Source organism: Dromiciops gliroides, chromosome 4 (genome assembly GCF_019393635.1).
Source record: "Dromiciops gliroides isolate mDroGli1 chromosome 4, mDroGli1.pri, whole genome shotgun sequence".
Taxonomy (NCBI): Eukaryota; Metazoa; Chordata; class Mammalia; order Microbiotheria; family Microbiotheriidae; genus Dromiciops; species Dromiciops gliroides.
The window spans coordinates 440513141-440537736 of record NC_057864.1 but is presented as its reverse complement, the minus strand read 5'-3'; the positions used below and the strand labels follow the sequence as shown (position 1 = coordinate 440537736).

Here is a 24596-nt window from a genome sequence, read left to right as displayed (position 1 = left end):
GGCTGGCTGGTGATGAGGTCAGTCTTGGCCCTGTGCCTGAGAAGGCGGGATGGAGGGGAGTGGCCTTTGGCTGTGGCTAAAATTAGAAACCTGTGTGGGTGGCTTCCCGGTCCACCTCCCACTCGGCTTCCTCCTTCAGCCCTAGGGTTTGGGGGTGGAGACAAGGTCCCTTTCCCTGCCCCCTTTCTCTTGGTCCCTCCCCATCCTTTGGAAGGGAGAGCCTGGCCCAGCAGGAAGCTATGGGGAAGTGGACAGTAAAGGCCCAAAGGTCATAGCTTAGAACAAATTTTATTGTTTCCAGAGTCCTCTTCCTTCCCCCTCCCTCTTCCCCACCCCCCCAAAAACAATCCCAGAAGCTCGATGTGTCATCTCTAGCTGGGAGGGGGTGGGGGGGATGGCTTGGCTGATGGCTGGGGCTGAGAGGGAAGGGTCTCCTCAAAGCTCGTTTCTCCAGGGTGGTTCCACTTGCTCCTGAAGGCCGCTCACCAGAGGGGCACAGTCATGAGGATGAGTGTCTAGAAAAAGGAGGAGGGAATACCAGCTGGTCAGAGTTTGTTTTGATTCTTGAGTTGCAGGGTGACCTCTTGGTGTCAGGGTTGCCTTACCTGAGGTAGAGGGGCCAAGGCTCAGGGTACTCAGCTGCATCTGCAGAGCCTGCTCCTCTACTTCCATGTTGGGGAAAGGACACCCAGTGTAGCCACCATTTTCTTTACAGAAGCACAGGAACCTGGGAAAGGTAGGAGGAACAGTGACATCTTAGGGTATAGTTATCTTCATTTGGGGGGGGGGGCAATGGGGGTTAAGTGACTTGCCCAGGGTCACACAGCTAGTAAGTGTCAAGTGTCTGAGGCCAGATTTGAACTCAGGTCCTCCTGAATCCAAGGCCAGTGCTTTATCCACTGTGCCACCTAGCTGCCCCTAGTTATCTTCATTTGACATATGGTGAAATTGAGTTTTGGAGGTTGTGACTTGTTTTGCAGGGCTATGAAGGTTAAGTGACTTGCCCAGGGTCACACAGCTAGTGTCAAGTGCCTGAGGGCAGGTTTGAACTCAGGTCCTCCTGGATTCAGGGTCAGTGCTTTATCTTTAGCTGCCCAGCAACACCACCACCACCATTCTAATTTGTGTTTGTATGCATGCAGACACAACATAACTCTAGGACCTTTCCTCAGAGAGGACCACACACTGTCTACCTTCCTCCCTAGAACAGAGTGGAGGGGAGTGTCTATCCCCTTCTTTTCACCTCATTCCCTCACTAGCCCTAGAATTCTGAGAGGCTCTAGGCCTTGTGATTGGGTTTCTCCCAAGCTTAGGAAAGGAGGTAAAAGCTCATATTGTCCCTCACGTTTTCCACTCAGGATCCTGGCACAGGAGCAGAGGGTTCCCCACAATAATAAGAAGGGCCTTGGCCCGTGTCACTGCCACATTGAATCTCTGTAACAAGGGAGAACAAGGTTTAGGGAGTGGAAGGGGGAGGGTCAGAGCTATCTCTTTGGGCCTTAAACTAGTCCCATTCCCCCATCCCCTCACCACCTGACCTTGGGGTTCCGGAGAAAGCCCAGGTTGAAGTCAAAATCCATCTGGACAAAACTCTGGCTGCTACGGACAGTGGACACAAGAAGTACACTACGTTCTTGGCCTTGGAACTCTTCCACGGAGCCCACCTATGAGCAAAGGAAGTAGAAATTTGAGGATGGGGTGCAGTAAAAGGAGAGGAGAGATGAGCAATGAAAGCAGTCCATTGGGAAGGCCCCAAAGTGTGTATTGATGTTGGGGTGAGAGGAAGGGCTGAAGTAGGAATGGAAATGAACCCCCCCCCCCCCACACACACACACACAGACCCCCAGGACCTGAAGAAGATGAGAATGAGTTAGGTCATCACCTTCAACTCCTTGATGTTGTCAAGCCCCTTAAGTTCCTTATCCAGCTTGGTGATACACTGGTAGATTTTTTCCACCTGGAACAAGAGAAAAGTGGGTGTTTAAACTAACCTTTCTACCTCTCCATGCATCAAGGAAGGACTTGGATGAGATGGTTTTGTAAGATTTCTTCCAGCTCTTGAGATTTTTTCCTTTTAGTGGGCAGTTAGGAAAGGAAGTCACACACTTCCCATGGGAGAATGTGACATTATGAAGATGGGTCTTTTAGGAAGCTTATTTCACCCTACTAGAGTTTGAGGTCTAACCTGTTTCCTGTATGGGGAGATAACTCCCACATGCTGGGGGCTCAGTCGGCCTTGGCCTTTCTTGGGTGCTGAGGTCAGAAGTTTCTTCAGGTAGGAAACAACCGTGGCTGCCTCCTCTGAGTTGAAGAAAGACGGGCTGTTTCCTTCACGGTCATCCTTACCCATCACACCATGAAAAATGATCGGGAAGCCCTGGGATGATGAGTATAGAATAGCAGTCAACCCAAACTGGTCCTGCCTTTCCTCCCCATCCATGGCGCCAACTGCAGACATGTTGAACCCAGGGCTAAGTGAATACTTCTGCCTTAAAAATAAGATTCCATTTTTATCTGCCTCTTGCCTGCCCCCACCCCCAAGTTCTTGGACCAAGACTGGATGGCCTTCCATCTCTCTTGAGGGATAAGGAGAAGAGGAAAAATCTGAGATAGCCCATTCCCCCCTCCACCCCAAGACTACACACTCTTTACTTGATTCCTGCAAGTATCTGCTTCCCGTTAAGTTGGCCCTTTATAGTGAATAGTGGGACAAAGAGGCTATCCTGGGCTGGCCAAGGAAGGGATGTGTGGTGTGGGAAATGGGGGGAAATTCCTTCCCTCCCCACTTAATAAGTGCCTGCATTTTAAGAGAACTAGCCTAGAGTCAGGAAAACCTAAGCTCTAGTCTTTCTGCCACATATCATAAATGACCCTGAGTAAGTCAAACCAGAGGACTCACTAAGACTCATTTGCAAAGTAGCTGCAGATCTGAATTGGTAAAGACAAGTTTACTCAATGGGGAATTCCAACACCTACCTTCACCACCACCCCCCCCCCAAAAAAAAAATAAAAACTCTCATAGCAAACCAAAGACACAGTAGATAGGCTCTTCAAAGATGGAGAAAACCTGACTAACCTTGCTATCTCAGCCCCTCTTCCTTTAGAAACCTCCACCCCCGCGTCCACCAACCTGGTTAGGCAGTCCCTCCCAGCGACAATATCGTTCTCTGTCCCTTGGGTCTGCATAGGCCTGCAGCTCACCATCATAGTACCGATTGTTAGGGATGTGCAGAATGTGAGGGTGAGACCTGGGGAGACAAAGGAGAGGAAAGGAAATGCATGTGTAGACCAAAAAACAAGATCTGACTCTCATAGGAGTTGTCCTAATGCACAGGTCTGACCATATTACTCAAAATCACTGCTCAAAGGGGCTAGCTAGGTGGCGCAGTTGAAATCTAGCCTCAGACATTTGACACTAGCTATGTGACCCTGGGCAAGTCACTTAACCCTCATTGCCCTCCCCACCCGCCAAAAAAAATCACTGCTCAAAAACCCTGGCATTTTAAAGCTTGCAGGGTCTGGCTCTACCCTCCTTTTTTTTTTTTTTTTTTAAACGGGGCAATGAGAGTTAAGTGATTTCACATAGCTAGTCTCAAGTGTCTAAGGCCAGATTTGAACTCAGGTTCTCCTGAATCCAGGGCCAGTGCTTTATCCACTGCCACCTAGCTGCCCCTCACCCTCCCTTTTCAACATCATTACTCTCACTTCACTCCCTATGTTTTGGATTACACCGTCCTGTCACCATGAATTCATGCATTCCTTTGCTTAGACTGTTCCTTGTACCTAGAACACACTCCTTCCTCACCTTCACTCTTGAAGGGTCACCTCATTCACCATTCATTGCCTACTCTTGAAAGTCAGCTCTCCATTGACCATGTGCTACTTTGTGGTCATCCTTAACTGTACTCACCCTATTCCCCCTCATTAGACTATAAGCTCATGGGCAGGAACTCTTGTTTTTCCTTCTGTATCCCATGATAGGTGCCCCATAAATGTCGTGTTGCACGGGTCCTACCCTCTACTCCCCTGAAATTGATTTATACGAACATTCCCCTCCACTGGCTAGGGGAGCTTTCACATGACAACAGTGTGGGCCAGGAATGGGTGTGTTTGAAAAAACAATCCCACTAAGCTAGATACAAGTGAGAAGAACAGCATTCTTGTCTTCAGTCTGATACTAGCTATGTATGGGCAAGTCATTTAACCTTTCTGTTTTTCCATCTGTTAAATGGAGAAAATGCTGGGCTTGTCAAGTTGTGAGATTTATGTGTTTGTGATTTGTAAAGCGCTAAAGTGACACAAGGTGGTTATGATTATTTTGATGGAAGGAGAGTTAAGAGAGTCAGCAGGAAGAGACTGGTGGAAAGGAGACTGGGTTTGGTGAGGAGAAGGGATGCCGTGGATCTGGGACAGGATACCTGTAGTTGCGCAATAACTTGGTGACGAGCAGGGGATTATACCCCTTGGGGCCCTTCTGGTACAGAGGGTTGTGATTAAGGAGCCGCTCCAGCAGAGAAACACCTGCATGGGGATTAGTTAAGGATACTGTTGAGCTGTGTTGGGATAGGGAATAGGTCACTCCTAAATTGTTGGGGTGAAGGGAGAGGGCATGGGGCGCTTTCTTGTCCAGTCCCTGAGAAATTAAGATTTCTGGGTCATGTCATAAGAGCGTTAGCTGAAGGGACTGATGATTAGCCAGGAGAAGAGAGATTTGGAGGGGATGCTCTAACTCTCTTCATGTATCTGAGGAACTGTCATGTGGAGAAGGGAAGTAGAGCGGGTCCATCCCACCTTACACGCGTATGCACGTGCGCGCGCGCGCGCACACACACACACACACACACACACACTTCCAAGTACAGCTGAGATGACCACTGGCTAGGAATCTGGGGTCACTTCACTTAGGAGAGTGACACAGCAGGAGTGGGGGATAGCAGAGGGGCAGCCTGAGTGTCATACTGGTCATTTATTTACAGAATCATCAGAGGGCACACCCACATTGAGATCTTCACTATATCATAATACTAAAATGTTCTTCCAACCACCCCTACTTACCCAGCCCATGTTTTTGGGTGAGGGAGGAACGGAGCACAGGCCCCAACTGCTGGGGATCTCCGGCCAGGACCAGTTGTCCTCCTGGATTATCTGAATCCCTAATGGCCAGCAATCCTGGAGAGGATAGAGGCACTAGAAGAGTGAAACCTGGGAGGTTTTCTGGGGGAAAGCTAAGCAAAGGGGAGAGTTTCTCACCTCATCATCCAGGGTTCTGCATCCTATCTGCACAGCCCCTCACTTCACCCTAGTCTTGTCCTCACCTGCTACAGCTACAAGGCTCTCAGGTTCCACAGCATGGCCAGCCTCATCGATGAAGACGTGCGTAAAATGACTGGGAGGAAACTCAGCTGAGACCAGCCTGGACGGGGGTGGGGGGGGGGTTGTCAGGTGGGTCAGGCTTCAGCCAAAGACCACCCTATCCCAACCAACCAGCCTCTCACTGCACTCTCTCCCTCTTCGTCTCCATCTCCCTCTCCTCTTCCCTCTCTCTTTCTCTCTCTCTCTCTCTCACACACACACACACACACACACACACACACACACGCACGCACGCGCGCGCGCATGCATGCATGCATGCATGCATGTAAGCGCTTTACCTGGCGGCAGTGACGAGGGTGGTAATAAGAACACGGTATTCCTGCAGCTTCTTCTTGGCAGGGTAAACGTAAATCCCTTTCTGTGGGTCCCAGTTACAGCAGGGCTGGGGGGGGGGGGGGACACAGAGGATCAAGTAGAACAAGCTTAGCATCTTCCCTACTGACCCCACAATGGGGTCTCCCAATTCTCATTTCCTAGTTCCTCTGAATGGATGCTTTCTGCCTTATGTTTGGCTCTGGTACCCACTACTTGTGTGACCTAGACAAGAAGAAACCTAATCTCTCTGAGCCTCAGTTCCTCAGCCATATAATAAAGGAACTGGACCAGATGGTCAGCCTATAGTCTTCATTTTAAATCTCATAAAACTCCCAGGAGGTTACACAACCAACCACCAATCCCATCCCTACCCCAAGTCACCTTGATTTCCTCAGGCACAAAGTAGAAGTCCCTACTGGGTGCCAGGAGGCGGTAGATGGAATTGGGCAGATGCGGCCGGAGGTTCTTGCATAGCAGATCAGCAGCTGAGTTGGACGGGGCACAAGCCAGCACATGGGCATCTGGCAGGTGCTTCACCACCTGGGGGTGCAGTATTCCTCAAAAACTCCCCATCCCCAGACCCCCAGTGGGAAAGAGAGAGCACAGATCCATTTTTTAAAAAACATTTTTCCAGGTCTGAGTTCCCCCAAGGGCAAAGGTACATTTGCCCTATGACCTATGGGAGAATTAAAATTTGGTAAGCTTTTTTTTTTTTTTGGAAGGGGAAGGGGAGGGTGTCTTTGGAAGGGATGGGAAGATCAGGGATGGGACCCTTACCAGTGTCCTGAAATCCTGAGAATGTGTCCAGGACAGGGTACCACCCTCCCCATTACAACCCCTTCAGTAGCTTGTTCAAGGGCATACACTTCAGGGGCCTGGAGGGGGCGCCAAAGTCTTGGGAAAAATTGGTTGTGTTGGGTAGAAAGAGTTCAATAGATGAGGAGAGATTGTTTCTGCTGGACCCTGACCTGCTTAATAGCCTCCACCAAGGTGACGGTCTTTCCAGTCCCTGGAGGCCCAAAGATGATGTAGGGAGTGGGACGGGAAGTGCCCAGAACTATATGCCTCACTGCTTGCAGCTGTTCAGGGTTGGACTCTAGATTCCGGTCATACAGCCTTGGGGAAAGACAAGACAAGGAGGGCAGGCGTGTGGGGTGGATCATACCTCAGATGGACTCTTCCATCCCCAAGGCCACCGGAGCCAAACAGCTCCAGAGCTAGAAAACTTGCAGGGCGGCTCCTTCCAAACCTGCACCTGATGCACACTCTCCCCATTTCCCCATCTGTTTCTAGCCCTTCCCCCATCTTTATCCCCCATCACTCAACACTTCCAGTATCCCTCCAGCTGGCTCACGTAAGTTGCAATTTGGGAGGCAAGAGAGGGATCCCACGGGGGGAAGAAGGAAACAGCAGCGGCTCCAGCATGTTGGGCCCTGCCAATTCCAGGGCCCGGTGTTGGACCCGAAGCGGTTGCCGGTTGAAGGTAAAGGTCACTTTGAAGGTCATTCCATTCACAAACCGATTCAGGAGTCTGGGGAAAGGTGAAAGCGACAGGGGAACACACAAGATTGAGATGGGCAGTACACTCCCTCCCTCTTGTTTTTCCTAGTACTTAAAAAAAAATATTACTCGGGGCAGCTAGATGGCACAGTGGATAGAGCAGCGGCCCTGGACTCAGGAGTACCTGAGTTCAAATCCGACCTCAGACACTTAACATTTACTGGCTGTGTGACCCTGGGCAAGTCACTTAACCCCAATTGCCCAGCAAAAAAAAAAAAAAATTACTCCCACAACTCCATGGAGAAGCTCAGACTTAACCTGGCCTCCCCCAAATCTAGGGCTCTTAAGAGTCCTCCTTCTCCAGCTCTGACCTCGAGCTAAGAAAAAAAGACCTTTGCTATAGCTCCAGATTCCCCCTCACCCCAACTTTACTTCATCCACTTCCCTCATCTCACTTCCCCCAGCCCCAGGATGAAAAGAACATCTGCTCCCATTCCCACCATTTAACGCCAGGTTCCCCCCACCCCCAACCTCCTTCCTTCCCCCTTACCCTGGAGAGAAGCTCAGCTTGACCCGATCCAACTCGACCCGATGCACAAAGCCCTTATAGGTGATCACATCCTGGCCCTGGTCTGAGGTGACGATAGCAAATAAGTGATCCCCTCGAAGCACAGAAGGGCGGTTCTCAGCGACGCCAGGAACCTGATGAGAGAAAGCATGGTAGTGGGGTTGTACCCACTGAGAACAGCCAGATGACTGTCTTAAGAGGATGTGGTTTGGGGAGAGTAAGCTCCACCACCTCTATCCCAGAGCCTTAGGGATATGCCACTCTATACTGACCCCTTCCCAGCAGCTCCTCCTCTCTCCCAAGTCCTACCACCATCCAATCACATGCCAAGGGGTGTGTGTGTGTGTGTGTGTGTGTGTGTGTGTGTGTGTGTGTGTGTGTGTGTGTGTGTGTGTGTTCAGTCGTCTTTCAGTCATATCTGACTCTCCTTTTAGGGTTTTCTTGGCAAGGATACTTGTGTGGTTTGCCATTTCCTTCTCTAACTCATTTGACAGATGAGGAAACTGAGGCAAACAGGGTGAAATGACTTGCCCAGGGTCACATAGCTAGGAAGATTCTGAAGCAGGATTTGAACTCAGGAAGATGAGTCTCCCTGAGTTCTATGCACCACACTACTATGAACTCTTCCCTCTATCGGGGCATAAGATTTTATGGAAGGGAGCTGAGGGACAACTATCTTAAGGAGTCAGAATATGGTAAGCCACCCTCATTCCTTGACCATTCCGGAATCTTTCTGTTTTAAGGGCCATCCTGATTCTGTCTAGAGCAGCTAGGTGGCGCCATAGTGCATAGAGTGCTGGACCCAGAGTCAGGAAGACTCATCATCTTCATGAGTTCCAATCCTGCTTCAGACTCTTCCTTAGCTATGTGACCCTGGGCAAGTCACTACACCTTCTTTGCCTCATCTGTCAAATGAGCTGGAGAAGAACATGACAAACCACTCCAGTATCTCTGCCAAACAAATGATTCTGACACCATCTGCTGTTCTTCCTCTGTGCTCCAGAGCTTTAAATTCCTTTTTGTTTTGTTTTGTTTTCCAGGGCAATGGGGGTTAAGTGACTTGCCCAGGGTCACACAGCTAGTAAGTATCAAGTGTCTGAGGTCCGATTTGAACTCAGGTCCTCCTGACTCCAGGGCCGGTGCTTTATCCACTGCACCACCTAGCTGGCCCCCTTTAAATTCCTACTAAAATTTAGTCCCTCCATGAAATTCTCCCTGATTCTACCCATTATCAGTCCCTACAAACTCCTTGATTCTGTGCATCCTTAGTCATTGTTTCACAACTATATGCAGTGTATTATCCCACACTTGTTTCTAGATTAGTCAGTATGGTGTTCTGTTTTCAGTGTGCTTAAGTACACATGAATGCACTTTCTCTCATCCTGGCTGATTGTCCCCAGGACAGAGATCCAAGCCGCCCTTTTCTGTCTCCCCACTTTCTGCTGACCTGTAAGGTAAGGAGTGGGGGGTCTCGGTCCTTTGGGTCCCAGACCATGGGGACAGCCTCTAGGTCATAACGGCGGATGTCTTGCTCCATCTGTAGCTCTTCTAGGTGTAGAAGCAGGCAAAACTTCTCCTCATAATTCTTCCAACTTAGCGGAGTCTTCAGCCGGTTTCTAGGAGGGAAGGCAGGATGGATCAACCTTCTCCCCCCAATATTCTCCTGTCCTCTCCCAGTGGTAGCTTTTGGCACAAGAGGAAGAGGAGAGGAGCTCGATTACAGGATCAGAGAAAATGGAAGTGACCACCTCATTCAAACTTTATTTTATACATGAGAAAACTGAGGCCCAGGGAGTCCAAGGGACTTGATCAAGATCACACAGGTCATAAGAAAATGGTAGAGGAGTAGCAAAAAGGATATAGTTGGGAGGGAGGGTGAGGTAACACCAATAACAAGAGCCTATGTTTACATGGGGCTTTAAGGTTTGCTCTGTACAAGATCTCATCTGATACTCTCAGCAACCCAGTTGAGACGGCACATTATTATATCATTATTCCAGTTTTAGAGATAAGGGAAACTGAGGCTCAAAGAAGGCTAGTAGCTGGCAGAGCTGGACATTCAACCCAGATGTTCTGACTGCAAGGCCTGTGCTCTTTCCATAACGGGAGCTTTAGCCATACTCCAACTCCTTTATGCTTCATGCTTTTCCCTCTTAGATATTTGGGTGGACCCCCTCCACTGCTGTCACTTACAACCTATCCTTGTCTTTCTTCTTGTGCCATACTATTCTTTTTCATGTCTTTCCATAAATACCTCCGTTTTAGCTCTACCAGACATGTTTATTCTGGGCCTCTTCATGCTATTCCCCAATTGGTTCCTAAGGAATCAACCCATTCCACTAAGAGGGGAAAAAATGGAGGTGGGAAGAATAAGGTTTCAGGGAAAGAGAGTACATGAGGGAGTGAATTAGGGAGGAGACCAAAGCTGAGCCAAGCTAAATGGATAAACTTGGGTGGGGGGTGGGGAGTTGAGACAGGGTGGGGTGGGGGAGTTAGGTACATACTGGATCTTAGCCACATCGTTATGATGGCTGAAACTGGTTGATTTACTGGTTGATTTCAGGAGTTGTGGATGCAGTTGCTTCAGGTTGGTCGGGCAGTGGTACTTTGAAAGACCCAAAGTCATCTCCAGGTCAAACCCCTGACCCCTGCAGGAATGAGGGAAAAGATATAATAAGAAAACCACTGAGGATTCCGAGAGCATTTGAATCCTTTCACACATGCTTCTTCCTTTAATCTTTCTAAGTAGTAAGGTCTGCAAAGCACTTCACTTAATTTGTTCCCCATGAGCCTCCCCCAACCCCCAACATCACTGAGTTAAGTGTAATTATGATCTCTTTTCTAGAGGAGGAATCTGAGACTGAGAGAGGTCACACAGCTAGTAAATCTCAAACTTGGGTCTTCCTTTCTGCAGGTCCACAAGCTGCCTATAATAACCACTGCCTGCACCAACCCACTATCACAGTTAGTATTTGTTAGTTAGTTATTGTCTCCACTTTAAAAATGAAAAATTTTAAGACCCAGAGAGTCATAAGAGGTCATGAAAATGTTAGATGCCAGAAATCCACACCTGACTCCCAACCCACTGTGGGCTCTCCCTGTCCTGGGAGACAGGGAGTTGGTTGGGAAATCTTTGTCCCCAGAGAGGATGTTGTTACCTGTCTGGTCTCTCTCCCTCTTCTACCCGGCTGGTCAAAGCAGGGTGTGGTGTAAATCGGCTGCGGCGGTAGGGAACTGTGGGACTCAGCAGATCAGCCAGGGGGCTTCGGGCTACCACAGCAAGGAATCGGGCAATGCGGAAGATTCCTGGTACCTCGATCCTTGACCCCAAAGGTCCTTGCAGCTCCCATAGCACCGTTGCGGGAAAATAGCCTACATACGTGGTCTGACAATGGACATGGAGCTCATGAAAGTTCCCTGGGGGGGGGGAGGAAATTTTGGATGTAGGAGGGGGCACTCTGAAGGGATCCTTCCCCCAACAGAGGGCCTCCTAATCATATAGGATCCACCCTCAGTGAGACCCCATTCTTAACCAAAGACCCTGTCTTTGAAAGCCATTCTCCCTAAGACACAGATGGCCCCTTCTCTGCGAGATCACCTCGTCCCCATCGAGGGTCCTCTCTTGAGAATCTTGCCCCAGAACAGAGACCTCGTCCCACTCCAGAAGTCCTTCCACCACATTCCCCTCACCAGGATTTAGTGTGAGCGGCATATCTTCTTGCATCTCTGACTTGAATGTTAACTGGGAAACCCGGCAAAGTGGAATGATGCGGAGCAGGGTGACTGGATAACTTCCCCCATTCTGAAGCCTCAGAGTCAATACCACCTTCTGGTCCAAGTCCAGGTGGACAATGAGCTGCCCATCTCTGCGTGTGTAGGCTCCTTCAACGTCCACATCCACACCATGTTTCCCACGGATGTATTCTGCCCTGAAAGAGGAAGAGTCTGATGAGTGTCTTGGAGTGGTAATGGTGGAAGGGGCAGAGCCCTGGGAGAATAAGGGAAGAGGATAGCAGTGCTCTCCTACAAATCATACTTAAAAAATCAAGATTAAATAAATGAGCGTTCATCTGTGAAAGAACCAAACTGACTCCATCTTATGAATCACATCCATTTGGCGACTTAAAGTTCTGTATTCCTGTAAATGTTTTGTTCATAGTAATTTCTGGGAAATTGGATAGTAAAATCACAAAATGTGCTGGGATAACTTGTGGTTACTTAGCATAACTTATGGTTAATACCCTTTGGTACTGTCACACATTGCCCAGTCAGGAAGAACACCTTTGTTGCTCAAGATCATGTAACCTGATTTGTTCCTCATTATTAAATATAAAAAAGCTCGGATAGCTGTCATCCGGGGTCCTTGTGACTACTGAAGGACCTTGGATCTGATTTGTTATGCAACTGCTAACCTTGCTAATAAATCAATATGCTCAGATTTCCCTTCCTCAGTCTCATCAATTTTATTCCAGTTTTGGTGAGCCATCCAGGAAGTTGAGAGAGAGAGACCCTGGCCAGAGACAGCCTCTCAGAACTCCCTACATTGCACCAAAGGACTTTTCCCAAGATGACTGTTTTGGACGTTGGACTTCCCCTCGATGTCAATCTCAATTTTCCAAGCTAAGGTAAGCCTCTACATTAATGGGGGAGTCCCTTAAAGGAATAAAGCCAAGGGAAGGCACTTAAGGCAATAATGGGATACAGTTGGTAGTAGCATGCCAAAGGGAATTCTGCAGGGAACCCCCTGGAAAAATTTCAAATATCTTGGGACCAGGGGAAGCTCCCAGTTCAACCTAGAATGATTTTTTTTTAAAGCATGCTATTAAATTGTGTGAAATCTGGTCTAGAACCATATAGGATTCACATTGACACCCCCTTAATGGATTTCTTATTGGTCTGGAAGCAAAGGAAACTTTCCATTCAAAAGGGGATGACTAAAAATAGAGCTCTTATATTGTGTAAAGATTGGTCATGGGGCAGCTAGGTGGCGCGGTGGATAGAGCACCAGCCCTGGAGTCAGGAGGACCTGAGTTCAAATCCGGCCTCAGACACTTAACACTTACTAGCTGTGTGACCCTGGGCAAGTCACTTAACCCCAAATGCCCTGCGAAAAACCAAAACAAACACAAACAAAAAAAGATTGGTCTAAAAGATATATTTTTTAATTTTTTTTTTTTTTTGGTGCGGGGCAGTAAGGGTTAAGTGACTTGCCCAGTATCACACAGCTAGTGTCAAGTGTCTGAGGGTGGATTTGAACTCGGGTCTTCCTGAATACAGGGCCAGTGCTTTATCCACTGCGCCACCTAGCTACCCCTAAAATATATTTTTTAAAAATCCAGATGGGTCCCTGATCTGGTTCAAAGAAAGGACTTTCAATTTCTTCAAATTAAAGGCTTTGATAATGTCTTTACAAAATTGTGCACACTCACTGACTTTTGTTGACAAGGTTTATTCCTTCCTATTTCCCACTGACATTTTGATTGTAGTTTCAGTGGGAGATGAAGGGGAGGAACTTTGCCAGCAAGTAGATTTATTTCTGTCTTACTGTATTATCTGTGTTTTGTGTAAATCAAACCAACTTCTTCCTGTGTCCTGATCAGTCCAAGGAAAAAGAGTGCAAAAAAAAAAAGTGAAAAAAATTTTGAGGAACTTTCAAAGTCTTCAGAAAGAGCTCGTTCTCTCTCCCCCGCCCCCCCTTCCCCTCTCTCTCTCTCTCTCTCTCTCTCTCTCTCTCTCTCTCTCTCCCTCTCTCTCTCTCTCTCTCTCTCCCCCTCTCTCCCTCTCTCTCCCTCTCTCTCTCTCTCCCCCTCCCTCATAGTCTGGCTACATTGGGGAGGAAGAGAAGAGACACAGAAAAGAAGTAAAGGAATCTTTGTTACCAATCTGCAGGAATTTATGGCATTGTCATAAGTGTAACTGAAATGTTAGTTAATAAAACTTTGTGAAAGTTACATGAGAACAGCACTTAGATCTCTTATTATTCTTTCCCAGGAGAGCGATAGATTTATTGCAAGGAAGGAAGGTGATTTTACTAATTAGAGAAAGCAGTTTACAATTTTAGTTTCTTCAGCACTTAAGTACTGCCTATTATTAACTCTTTCTTGGCCATAAAAAGAGAGGTTTGAGAAAGAGGAAAATAGGTGGAAGGCTAAAGAAAGGTGGAGCGGGGCAGCTAGGTGGCGCAGTAGATAAAGCACTGGCCCTGGATTCAAGAGGACCTAAATTCAAATCCAGCCTCAGACACTAGCTGTGTGACCCTGGACAAGTCACTTAACCCCAATTGCCTCACCCCCCCCCCAAAAAAAGTGCCCTCGTATTGATCCTGTGAGTGGAGGTTTAAGTGAAGAAAAGAATTTAGAGTTTGGAAAGGGGTTTCAGAAGGTTTGATTCCATTGAGATGTGAAATATTTTAGAAACTTTTAGAGAAATGCCTTTGACAAATACTTAATATCTTCTTCAGTACCTCCTTCCACCAATCAATTTAGGATTACAAAAGAAAACTCATAGGTCTTAACGAAAGCAAACTGACTGGTGAAAAAGATATTCTTTTCTTTGGTCTGGTGTAAATAGTTATGCTAAAGGCCTTCATAGAAATTTGAGCATCCTTTAAACAAAATATAGTTCTTTCTACTATAGACCCTCTTTGACCTTCTCAGGGTTACAAATGGAAAGCCTCAAGGTAAGGTGGGATGTATTCTTGGTTCACCTCTTAAGGTGTCTGCTGGGATTAGGTTAAGAAGACAAAAGTAATTTATTTGGTTCTTTGGGAAAGAAAAAGTCATGGGGAGAATAATAATAACACCTACCTCCCAGGATCTTATGATTGTAAAGTGCTTAGCATAGTACCTGGCACATGGAAAGGATGATATAAATCTTAGTAAGTACTGTTTATACTTTTTTTGTGTGTGAAATTTGAAAAACCATTACTTCAGAAATGCCATTAGAAAAGTAATTTCTTTCATCTTGATGCTGTTAGATTATGATTTCAGCAGCTAGGTGGCACAGTGGATAAAGCACCAGCCCTGGATTCAGGAGGACCTGAGTTCAAATCTGACCTCAAACACTTGACACTTACTAGCTGTGTGACCCTGGGCAAGTCACTTAACTCTCATTGCCCCACAGTAAATAAATAAATAATTAAATAAAATAAAATAATGTGACTGAAATGTTTGAAAACTGTTAAATCTCAGTCTCTTGCCTCTTCATTCATAACTGTTATTGACTTTAAAGCAAATATACCCAAGTAATATTGAATCCAGTGTGTTTGCTTTAAAGTGAATAATTTCCTGCTGGGAGACAAAATTAACAAAATCCTCTTTAGCCTAGTCTGTGACAGACTTCCTTACTTGCCTGGGTCATAACATCTGATCAGCCCTGATAAGCACATGTTGTGAAATTCTTAAGTATTGAAGTTTGAGGAACTAGGACCCATCCCAGACAAAGTTGGGAAATTTACAAGTTTGTTTATGGTGACAAAAGGATTTCATCTAGGAGTATCTAACCATCACTTATGAGAATTATGAGATAGTGTTTGTTAATAAACAGATTCCACTTTAATACATAACTGACTGTATTGCAAACTAGTATTTATTTTGTGTGAAACTCCAGAATATAATAATTCTTAACTTATAAATGAAAGATAAATGAAATGTCCTTATATTGGCTCATTGTTAACTGTCATTGAAACATAAGAAAAATAATGACCTAGCCCTAAGCTGTGATTACTGAAATTTTGCTATTTAAATTAAAATCTCTTGTGACCATCTTTTGTTTTTTGGTTTTTTTTCTTTGGTGTTTTTTTTTTTTTTTTTTTTTTGCTGGGCAATGGGGGTTAAGTGACTTGCCCAGGGTCACACAGCTAGTAAGTGTCAAGTGTCTGAGGCCGGATTTGAACTCAGGTACTCCTGAATTCAGGGCCAGTGCTTTACCACTGCGCCATCTAGCTGCCCCTCATCTTGTGACCATCTTTTGATGTTGTTCTAAGCTTTGATTTCAGGCTTGAAGTGTCATTAAGCCAACAGTCCACCATTCAAAGGAAATGCTATGTGCTGCTCAAAGGGAGTACAATAATTGCTACAGGTGGATGTCTGAGTCTGGGAAAGTTAAGGTGCTGACTGTAGTATGGAAAGAGGTAGGAGCCTCTTGAATCATTTCCCCAATTTTGTCATTTTTCCTTTCTGAACAGGAAATTTTCCCACCTGGTTAATTCTGAGCCTAGCAGGGGTTAGGAACACAGCATCCCAGAGATCTGGAAAATCCATGAATTTTTTTGGCTTTCCCTTTGTAACAGAGAAGTCTGAATTTTTTCTTTTTCTTTTATAGGAGGTTTCTAATACCTTATTGTAAAATCTGAGTTAAAAGTATTTGGTCATAGGCTTTGTGTCATCTGCTGGCCTTCTGCAAAACACTCCCCAAATTCCAACTTAATCTCTTATGCTGACCTAGTCTATAGTGAAACTGCGATGGGGAATCAAGATGTGGAAAAGATAATAGTATTGTTACTGGCAGATTTTAGCAGAATTACTTAAGAATCTCCTTTCCATTCTACCTTCACATCTCTCTTATTCACTTTCTTCTCTCCGCTTCTCTCCAAGGCATATGCCCTGGAACTAGATCTACCAGGAGGAGCTTCCTTCAGAGCTGCCCTGAGAATGAGACCTATTCCAGAAAGTCCAAGGGAAGATGTTTCCAGAAACCAGACGTCTACATAAGACATCTGGAGCCCACAATGAAATGTGCTGATTAAATGGATATTGGGGGGGCAGCTAGGTGGTGCAGTGGATGGAGCACCAGCCCTGGATTCAGGAGTACCTGAGTTCAAATCTGGCCTCAGACACTTGACACTTACTAGCTGTGTGACCCTGGGCAAGTCACTTAACCCCCATTGCCCCGCAAAAAAAAAAAAAATGGATATTGGGAGTGTGTTACCAGGTTACAAGGAGACCTGATGTTATTGTTATTGGAGTGCTTTAGCATGGTGTTTGTGTTTGCTGAGTTTTCTTGGTTACCTTGGTAATTCAGGTCAGGTTGAAAGTATAAACAAGAGAACTTAAAACCCTTGCTGGTAAATTTTGTGCCAAAACCCACCTAAAGTGGCCTGATATACTTTCATTTGCTCTATTTTAACTGTGTAGCAGACCAAGGTGGGAATTACATGATATGTTGTTTGGCCACTGTTTGGCTACCCCTCCCATAGAAGCAAAACCATGTAAAGCCCAGATAGTCATGCAAAGTCACATGGTTTTAGAGCGCATTACTGCTTCACAGAGAAAAGCCCTTGCCATCATCAATCCTATTGTTCCTATATTAATCAATCAGGAGAGATTGTAACAAGTCTTCACAAAATGCAACAGGTTATATTAGAAATCCAGTTGTTTAAGCAAGATGCAGATGCCCTATAGTGGGACCCTCTTCTTGGTTTGGTAACTATAATCAAATGGCCACTCACTGTCCTAGGCCTCACATATATGTGTGTGTGTGTGTGTGTGTATGTGTGTCTATTTTGCTTTGTGTTAGTCATTGTGTTACTTATTATACTAAAACTTGTCCAAAATTAATTCCTAATAATCTGATGATGGCCTAAAATATTGAATCTGAATGACAATGAATTTTATACAGTTAAGATGGATAAGCCATCAACAGGGAATAGATTTCCTAAGGATCAAAGCGGGGAATTGAAAGAACCAAAATGATTCCATCTTGTGAATAACATCCATTCTGTGACTTAAAATTCTGTATTTCTATAAACATTTTGTTCAGGGCAGCTAGGTGGCACAGTGGATAGAGCACCGGCCCTGGAGTCAGGAGTACCTGAGTTCAAATCCGGCCTCAGACACTTACTAGCTATGTGACCCTGGGCAAGTCACTTAACCCCAATTGCCTCACTAAAACTAACTAAATAAATAAATAAACATTTTGTTCATATAATTTCTGGAAAATTAGATGGTACAACCACAAAATGTTCTGGGACAACCTGTAGTTAGTTGACATAACTTGTGGTTGCTACCCTTTGGTATTGTCATGCTTTAGACAGTCAATAAGAAGGAATGTCTTTGTTGCTCAAGATCACGATTTGTTCCTTTTTATTGACTATAAGAAAGCTTTGATGATTGCCATTGGGTGGTTCTTGTGCCTACTGAGGGCCTTGGATCTGATTTGTTATGCAACTGCTAGCCTTGCTAATAAATCAGTGTGCTCAGATTTAACTTCCTCAGTCTCTTATCGATCTTATTTGTGCCGTCTATCAGCTACAGTGGAGGTTTCATGTCCTCCATGAGCCTGTCTAGGAACACCTGTCCCAGAGTTCCTGTCAAATTCCCCACCTGATTGTTCCTGGTCTCTCTCTCTTTTTTTTCTTTTGTGAGGCAATTGGGGTTAAGTGACTTGCCCAGGGTCACACAGCTAGTGAGTGTTAAGTGTCTGAGGCTGGATTTGAACTCAGGTCCTCCTGACTCCAGGGCTGGTGCTCTATCCACTGCGCCACCTAGCTGCCCCTATCCTGGTCTCTTTAAGGTAACAGAAGCCACAGCTCCTTGGGGCTTACCTCTCTTCCACTTCAGGTGGGAAAGCTGCAGGAAGTCAAGGCTTTGATTTGTCCCAAGACTTTTTTTTCTTCTGCTAAAAAACCTCTTTAATTCAAAGCCAAACTTTCCTTTCCTCTCATTCATCTTCATTATCATTTTAAGAAAGGGAGGGGGAGGGGGCAGCTAGGTGGTGCAGTGGATAAAGCACTGGCCCTGTATTCAGGAAGACCTGAGTTCAAATTCAGCCTCAGACACTTGACACTTACTAGCTGTGTGACCCTGGGCAAATCACTTAACCCTCATTGCCCTACCAAAAAAAAAAAGACAAGAAGCGAAGAAGAGGAGGGCAGGGCAGATCCTAACTACAGAGCACGTCCACCCAGCAGTCCTTGCTCCATATCTCCCTGTTCCCCACAGTTCTTCATCTCTAGGTCCATCCTGTTAAAACTCCTACATACCGATTTTGGAAGATCTTTGTCAGTTCGGACTTTGTCTTCTTCGATCCTGGAGGTTTAATCTCTATAAAACCCCCATCTTCCTGCTTCACTTTCTTCTTCTGTGGTCAGAGAAGAAAATCAGTCCAGGAGAAGAAACATCACCCCATCTCCTTAAACTATCTTTCCCTTCCCTCCTCCTGGGGTGGGGTGTTAAGGGGTGAACTTAGGTCAGAGGATTTCATTGTCTCACCTTGTGATTCACCTTGCAAAATTTGACCTTATCCTTGGTGACCTTAGCTTGACCATAACAGCTCATCCCATAGAGCATGGAGGAGAAGGTAGGCACAGGATCTTCAAGGTTCCCATGCTCCCCATGGCTGCCAGAGGACCTGAGACTAGGAAATGAGAGTAGGTGAGATTAGGGTCCAGAGTAGGAAGGGTCATCTAGGGGTCTGATATGTTGCCAAGTCCTGTCCATTCTATCTTCACAATACTTAGACACTCTCTTCTCTCCTCTGGCACTGTTTCCATACCAGCACAGGCCCTCATCACCTCACTCACAACTGATTTATTACAATAGCCTTCTGGTTGGTCTTCATGCCTCAAGTCTCTCCCCATTCCAGTCCATTCTGCAACAAAGTGATCTTCCTAAAATGCAGATCTGACCATGTCACCCTGAGTTGCACCCTCCCCCCACCCCTTATTCAATACACTTCAGTGATTCCCGATTACCTCCAGGATCAAATATACAATTCTATTTGGCATTCAAAGGCTTTCGTAATCTGGCCCCTTCCCACATTTCCAGTCTTCTTACCCAGCTCCATGTACTTTACTATTCAGGGACACTGGCCTCCTTGTTGTCCTTTGAACAGGACACCAGATCTCCTGATTCTGTGCATTTTCACTGGCTGTCCTCCATGCCTGGAATTCTTTGCCTCTTGGCTTCCTTTAAGCCTCAGCTAAAATTCTACTTTCTTTGAGAAGTCTTTCCTGGGTCTCCCTTAATGACAGTGTTTTCTTTCCGAGGTCATGATCAATTTATCTTATATGCATATACCCATCCATCCACCCACCCACCCATCCATCCATCCATCCATCCATCCATCCGCCCATCCACCCACCCACCCATCCATCCATCCATCCATCCATCCGCCCATCCATCCATCCATCTCTTGTTTGTATATATGTGTTCATATGACTCTCCCATGAGAGCTTATGCTCCTCAAGAGTAGTAACTTTTTTTTTTTTGGCCTTTCTTTGTATCCCTGGCACTTTATCCCGAGCCTGGTGAATAGTAGGTGCTTAACTAAAGTCAGAATGAGTTGGAGGGAAAGGGCAGATTCCTCATTACAAAGGCCTCTTCTCCACACTAGGAATGGAAATGGAGGAGGTGTTAATATGCCATAATGGAGACCAGGGATAGCTGATCCAAGAGTCCTAAAAACCTGAAATAAAAGTATTACCCACCCCTGCCCCACAACTATGGAGATTGGACAGTGGACCTCAGACTAGGATCAGGGGATTCATGTATTAGACTGTAAATATGGGAATCTAAAGTATTTAAGACATTTTAAGGAGAAACAAGAAGACCGTGATAGCCTTTACTATGCAAATGGTGGTTGTGAATTTCTGTTCCTAGGTAATGTGAGCTATTAAAGGAAGAACAGGAGGACAAAGGTTTAGAAGGATTTTTTCTTTTGGGGGGGAGGAAGGGGGAGGAAGTATCTGTTTTAGATAGAAAAATACAGTAGAGAAAGCTACTGACCTAAACTGGTTAGGGGTGGTGAATTAACCTTGGGAAGGGAATATGAGTGGGGCTCCTAGAACCCACATTCACAGAGGTGGAGCCCAGGGGCCAGCTGCTGAGTCGATGAGGAAGCCCAAAGGGGTAGAGGAAAGGCCGATACAGGAAAGGAACCAGATCCTAGTGGGAACCAAGTGGGTATTGAGGGCACTAATTTGACCAAGGCACACAAGTACATAAATAACCCAAAATACTAGACCATACCTAGATGCCCAAAAGGGAAGTGATAATAGGGAGTACCTAGAATTGGATTAATACTCTGACCTTCTGCCTTGTGAATCATCACAGGACCTGAGTTCTAATCCCATTTCAGGCACTAACTGTATAACTTTTGGCAAGTCACTTTCCTTTTCTTGGCCTGTTTCCTCATCTGTAAAATGACGGGGTTGGCCTAAATTTCTGAACCCTAAATCCTACAAGAGGTTGGCGACGTAAAATTGTACTTGTGCGTTACCTCACCTGATGTAATAAATTAAACCTCTCCCTCTGTCCCGCCTTCCGTCTTAAAAAGGGCTTTTAGAAACTGTAGTAAAGTCACTGGTAACTGTTAAATCCATTGAGTGTGCAGGACTGTAGAGATGAACGGTTGGACATCAATCTACCCACTCCAGAAGAGTGAGTCCCCAGTTCAATAACTGGGTAATTTTTGCATCTTTGGGGTTGAGGTTCCCTGGGAAAGAACCTATCCAGCCTTCCCAGTTCCCGCCCCTCCTCCCCCCTTTTTGGATTTTGCTTGTTTTAAAAAATGAAACTCAAGTCAACAAGCATTTATTAAGTGCTTAATCTGGAAATTGGCCAAAGGAGAGCCTCTCAGAGATAACAGCTTTAACTCTCAGGTCCAGGAAGAGAAGCGCCCTCGGGGATCCATTGTCTTTAATCTCCCCCTCTACAAATAAAAATACTGCTGTACGGTCCCCCAAGATTCCGGCTATACGCTGGTGGCTGGGCGGAACTAGCGCCTTCTTCTCTCTGGGTGCTGGGGGTGGCAGGGTAGGGAAAGAATTTCTTGCCCTGGTCGGAATGGGTGGATGTTGGGCAGCGCGATCTCCAAAGCGCTAAAGCGGGAATGGGGGTGGGGGACGACGGAAGGTTTGCGCCCTCGGGGGGTGGGGGGGATATAGGGCCCGGCTGGTGTGGGCTTGGGCAGCTCAGGCTATATCGGGGTAAAGGTGCTCCGCGGGCAAGATGTTGTGGTTGCTGAAACTAGGGTGCGGCGGGGTCGTCTGGGTCGGTTTCGGATGGAGTGGGGAGAGAGCTAAGGGAGATGAGCTAAGCCCCGGTGGTACCTGCTCTTGAAGTCTTGGTTGTAAAGCTCTCGCAGCCGCTCACGGTTGGTTTCCTGGTCCTGTCCTCGGGCGGCCAGAAAACTCTTGAATCTCTGGCCGGTCTCTCGGAGCTTGGCGCGGGTGAACTTTTTGGTCATCGTGGCGGCCGGGACTGAGCTGGCGGTCCGGAAGGGGCCCGGGCTGGAGGGCGGAATGAAATGAAACTGAAAGTCCCGGCGCAAGAGGAAGTACCAGGTCTAGAAATACGGGCCGAACTGGGGCTTCGGGGTGCCCTGATTCAGTCCAATAGCTCTTCCTTCCGACCTCTGACCCCGCGAACACCCTAGTCCATCCTCCGCTACCCTCTCCAGCTCCTGCTGATCCGGTCCCGGCGTCTTCTCCCCTCCCCCTCTCCCATTAACTCTTTGCTAAAGAGCCTGACCCCTCCCTTAGGGCCCTCCTCTCACCCTGAGCTCCCTCCCCTGGCACCCAGCCGGAATCCTGGACACTGTTCTGCTGGGGGCTCCCTGATAAACCCGGAAGGGGTGGATGTCTTTGCGCCTCGCTCGCGTCGAACCCCAGCCCTCCCTCCACACCCCGGGGCCTTTGCATTTATTTGACAACTAGGAGCAAAGGTCAGGACAGAAATCTGAATCAGCTGGGGCTGCCCCTGTCCAGTCTAGCTCACCCCCTGGCTCACCGAGACCCGGACCCGTTTTCGGAAACCAACCTTCCGCCATCCATCCCCAGGCTCATTCCCCTACCTGCCGCTCTTCGGCTGGGCAGAACCCATGGGGAAGGCAAAAGCCAGGATGGCAAGGATGGTTTGCGGGGACAGAAGTGTGTTTCTTTGAAGCGAGAATAAACCGACGAAGGGACGAGGGGAGAAGGATAACGCCTAGAAAGTTTTCGGGGCTGCCATATAGACTTTATTATTTGCCTCCAAAGTCCCGGCTTCCCATCACATATTCGGGCACTTTGCGTACCGTCTTGTATTTATTATTCCACGAATATCAGCGGCCCCACTACAGTAAGCCTCTTGAGGCCAGGGGTTCTAGTATATATACGCATACACACACATATATAATATATATAATGTATATATAAAATATATATATTGGGAAATAAATGGTTAACCGCAATATCAGTGCCAGGATGAGAACAGGAACAGGATGCAAAGTACCAGGCAGAGTCCTTCAGAATGAGATAAAATTAAGACAAGCAAGAACTAACCGGCACTGGATGTGTGCGGGGGTGGAGAGTAGGAGAGAGACAGAGCAGGGATGAGCCAGCGGTAGGGATGGGGAGGGGGTGTGGTTTGGGGAGCATGGAATTGGTCCTGTTGAGCTTTCTTTTGTCTCCCAATCAATCGGGTGGGAGAGAGACTAATTCTTTACGGGGAGGCCTGTATCTTCCACCATCTAAAGTGTCATACTGTGCTGAGCCTTGATCACCCAGCTACCAGGAAATGAATGGACAATGGGATGGAAAGCCAGGGCCAACCCCATGAGAAGAGAGAGCAGAAAATAAAATGCCTCCTTTTAACATGATCAGTAGAAAACGTTAAGTACAAATAAAAAGATCGGGGACTTTACCAATACCGTGGTTGCTTTGTCACCTCCCAGACTGGGGGAGTAAGGGATGAAGTCCTCAGTACCAGGGCTTGGTATAATGCAAAAAACGCTCAACTAAGCGTTGGGGAAACTCTCTGCCTCTAAGAGCTTTGAAATTTTGGACAAGTACAAAATTGTCTGTCTCTCCTTTTCCTCATCAATAAAATACTGAGGAGGGGAGGTAATAACAACTACAAATGATCTCTTGAGGAAACTGAAGCCGGAGAAGCTCAATTTACTTGGCCAAGCTCACACAGAAATGGCACAGCTAGAATCTGGTCAGGTCTTGTGACCCCACCTTCAGCTGTCTTTTCATTATACCACAAAACTTCTCTATAACTACACCCCCTTACCCTACCTATCCAATCATAAAAATAATTTATTGTCTTTCTGGGGGGAGAGGGGTTGAATCTTTTCTTTTCCTGCCCTATTGCAGAACTATCCCTTATAACAAAGAATTAAAATTTTAAATACAGGGGGAAATCAGTTCAGCAAAACTAACACACAGAAAACAATTCAAACATTATGCTTCTCCACTAATTCAAAGAAAGGTACTGTCCATTCTCACACCTTGTCTTTGGGGCCAAGTTGGGTGCTGCCTGTTCAGTATGATTTTGCATCACTTCCTTCTATAGACATTCCCCTCCCATCAGTGGTCTCCTTACTGTCCCCCACTGTATATTCATTCCTGATTCTAAGCCTTTACTCAAGTTCTTAAGCAAACAGAACATTTTGGCTAAAAAATTATCTACTTGTAAGCCTTCATTTTACAGATGAGGAGCTCTTACCTAGAGAAATCTTAAGGCTTTCTTCTGGGAAGAGCTTCCCTTTGACAGCTAAATTCTACTTCAAGGTCCACTTACAGCCCCAATACAGCCCCAAATGATCTCCTCCTAGCCAGAAAATATATTGCCCTATAAATTGATGAGACTGATCCCCTGGTATGTCTGTCTTGGAAGGCAATTAACTTTTTTTAATTTATAAATTTTATTTCAATAATCATACAAACTATGCTGGCAAGGCTATAATTTAAATTCCCCTCAAGGGAAATAAAAGAAAATAAATAAAACATCAAAGTGACCATAACCGATAGTACATGAAACCTTACACTCTGGTAGTTTTCCATCATTGTTAAAAGAAAGAACGGGGTGTATGCTTTATAAATTACTATGAGGGTTGTCCAATTTTTTTTTTCAGT

General features: G+C 46.3%; 1 protein-coding gene across 1 annotated transcript; it reads right to left on the bottom strand.

The window, feature by feature from the left end:
- Window positions 1–269: 269 nt before the first annotated feature.
- On the bottom strand, window positions 270–22578 carry MOV10 (Mov10 RISC complex RNA helicase). Its single transcript, XM_044003544.1, has 24 exons — window positions 22550–22578; window positions 22253–22408; window positions 21807–21986; window positions 18967–19111; window positions 18738–18835; window positions 11447–11685; window positions 10915–11173; window positions 10261–10404; window positions 9204–9372; window positions 7739–7890; window positions 7043–7219; window positions 6657–6804; window positions 6070–6228; window positions 5652–5755; window positions 5316–5413; window positions 5056–5169; window positions 4419–4521; window positions 3131–3248; window positions 2186–2377; window positions 1883–1957; window positions 1539–1664; window positions 1346–1434; window positions 606–727; window positions 270–515 (listed from the first exon to the last, which is right to left on the bottom strand). Exons 1-24 carry the CDS (start codon window positions 22576–22578, stop codon window positions 436–438), a joined length of 3276 nt encoding a protein of 1091 aa, XP_043859479.1. The 3' UTR covers window positions 270–435.
- Between the last annotated feature and the right edge of the window lie 2018 nt (window positions 22579–24596).

What these genes read in the sequence shown, in the direction of transcription:
- MOV10 (XM_044003544.1), bottom strand. Translation starts at nt 22,578, where the DNA reads ATGGGTTCTGCCCAGCCGAAGAGCGGCAG. An exon ending in GCCAGGGGAGGGAGCTCAGG is followed by an intron (nt 21,987 to 22,252) that starts GTGAGAGGAGGG and finishes TCCGCCCTCCAG; the next exon opens with CCCGGGCCCCTTCCGGACCG. An exon ending in ACCCTCGTCACTGCCGCCAG is followed by an intron (nt 5,414 to 5,651) that starts GTAAAGCGCTTA and finishes ACCCCCGTCCAG; the next exon opens with GCTGGTCTCAGCTGAGTTTC.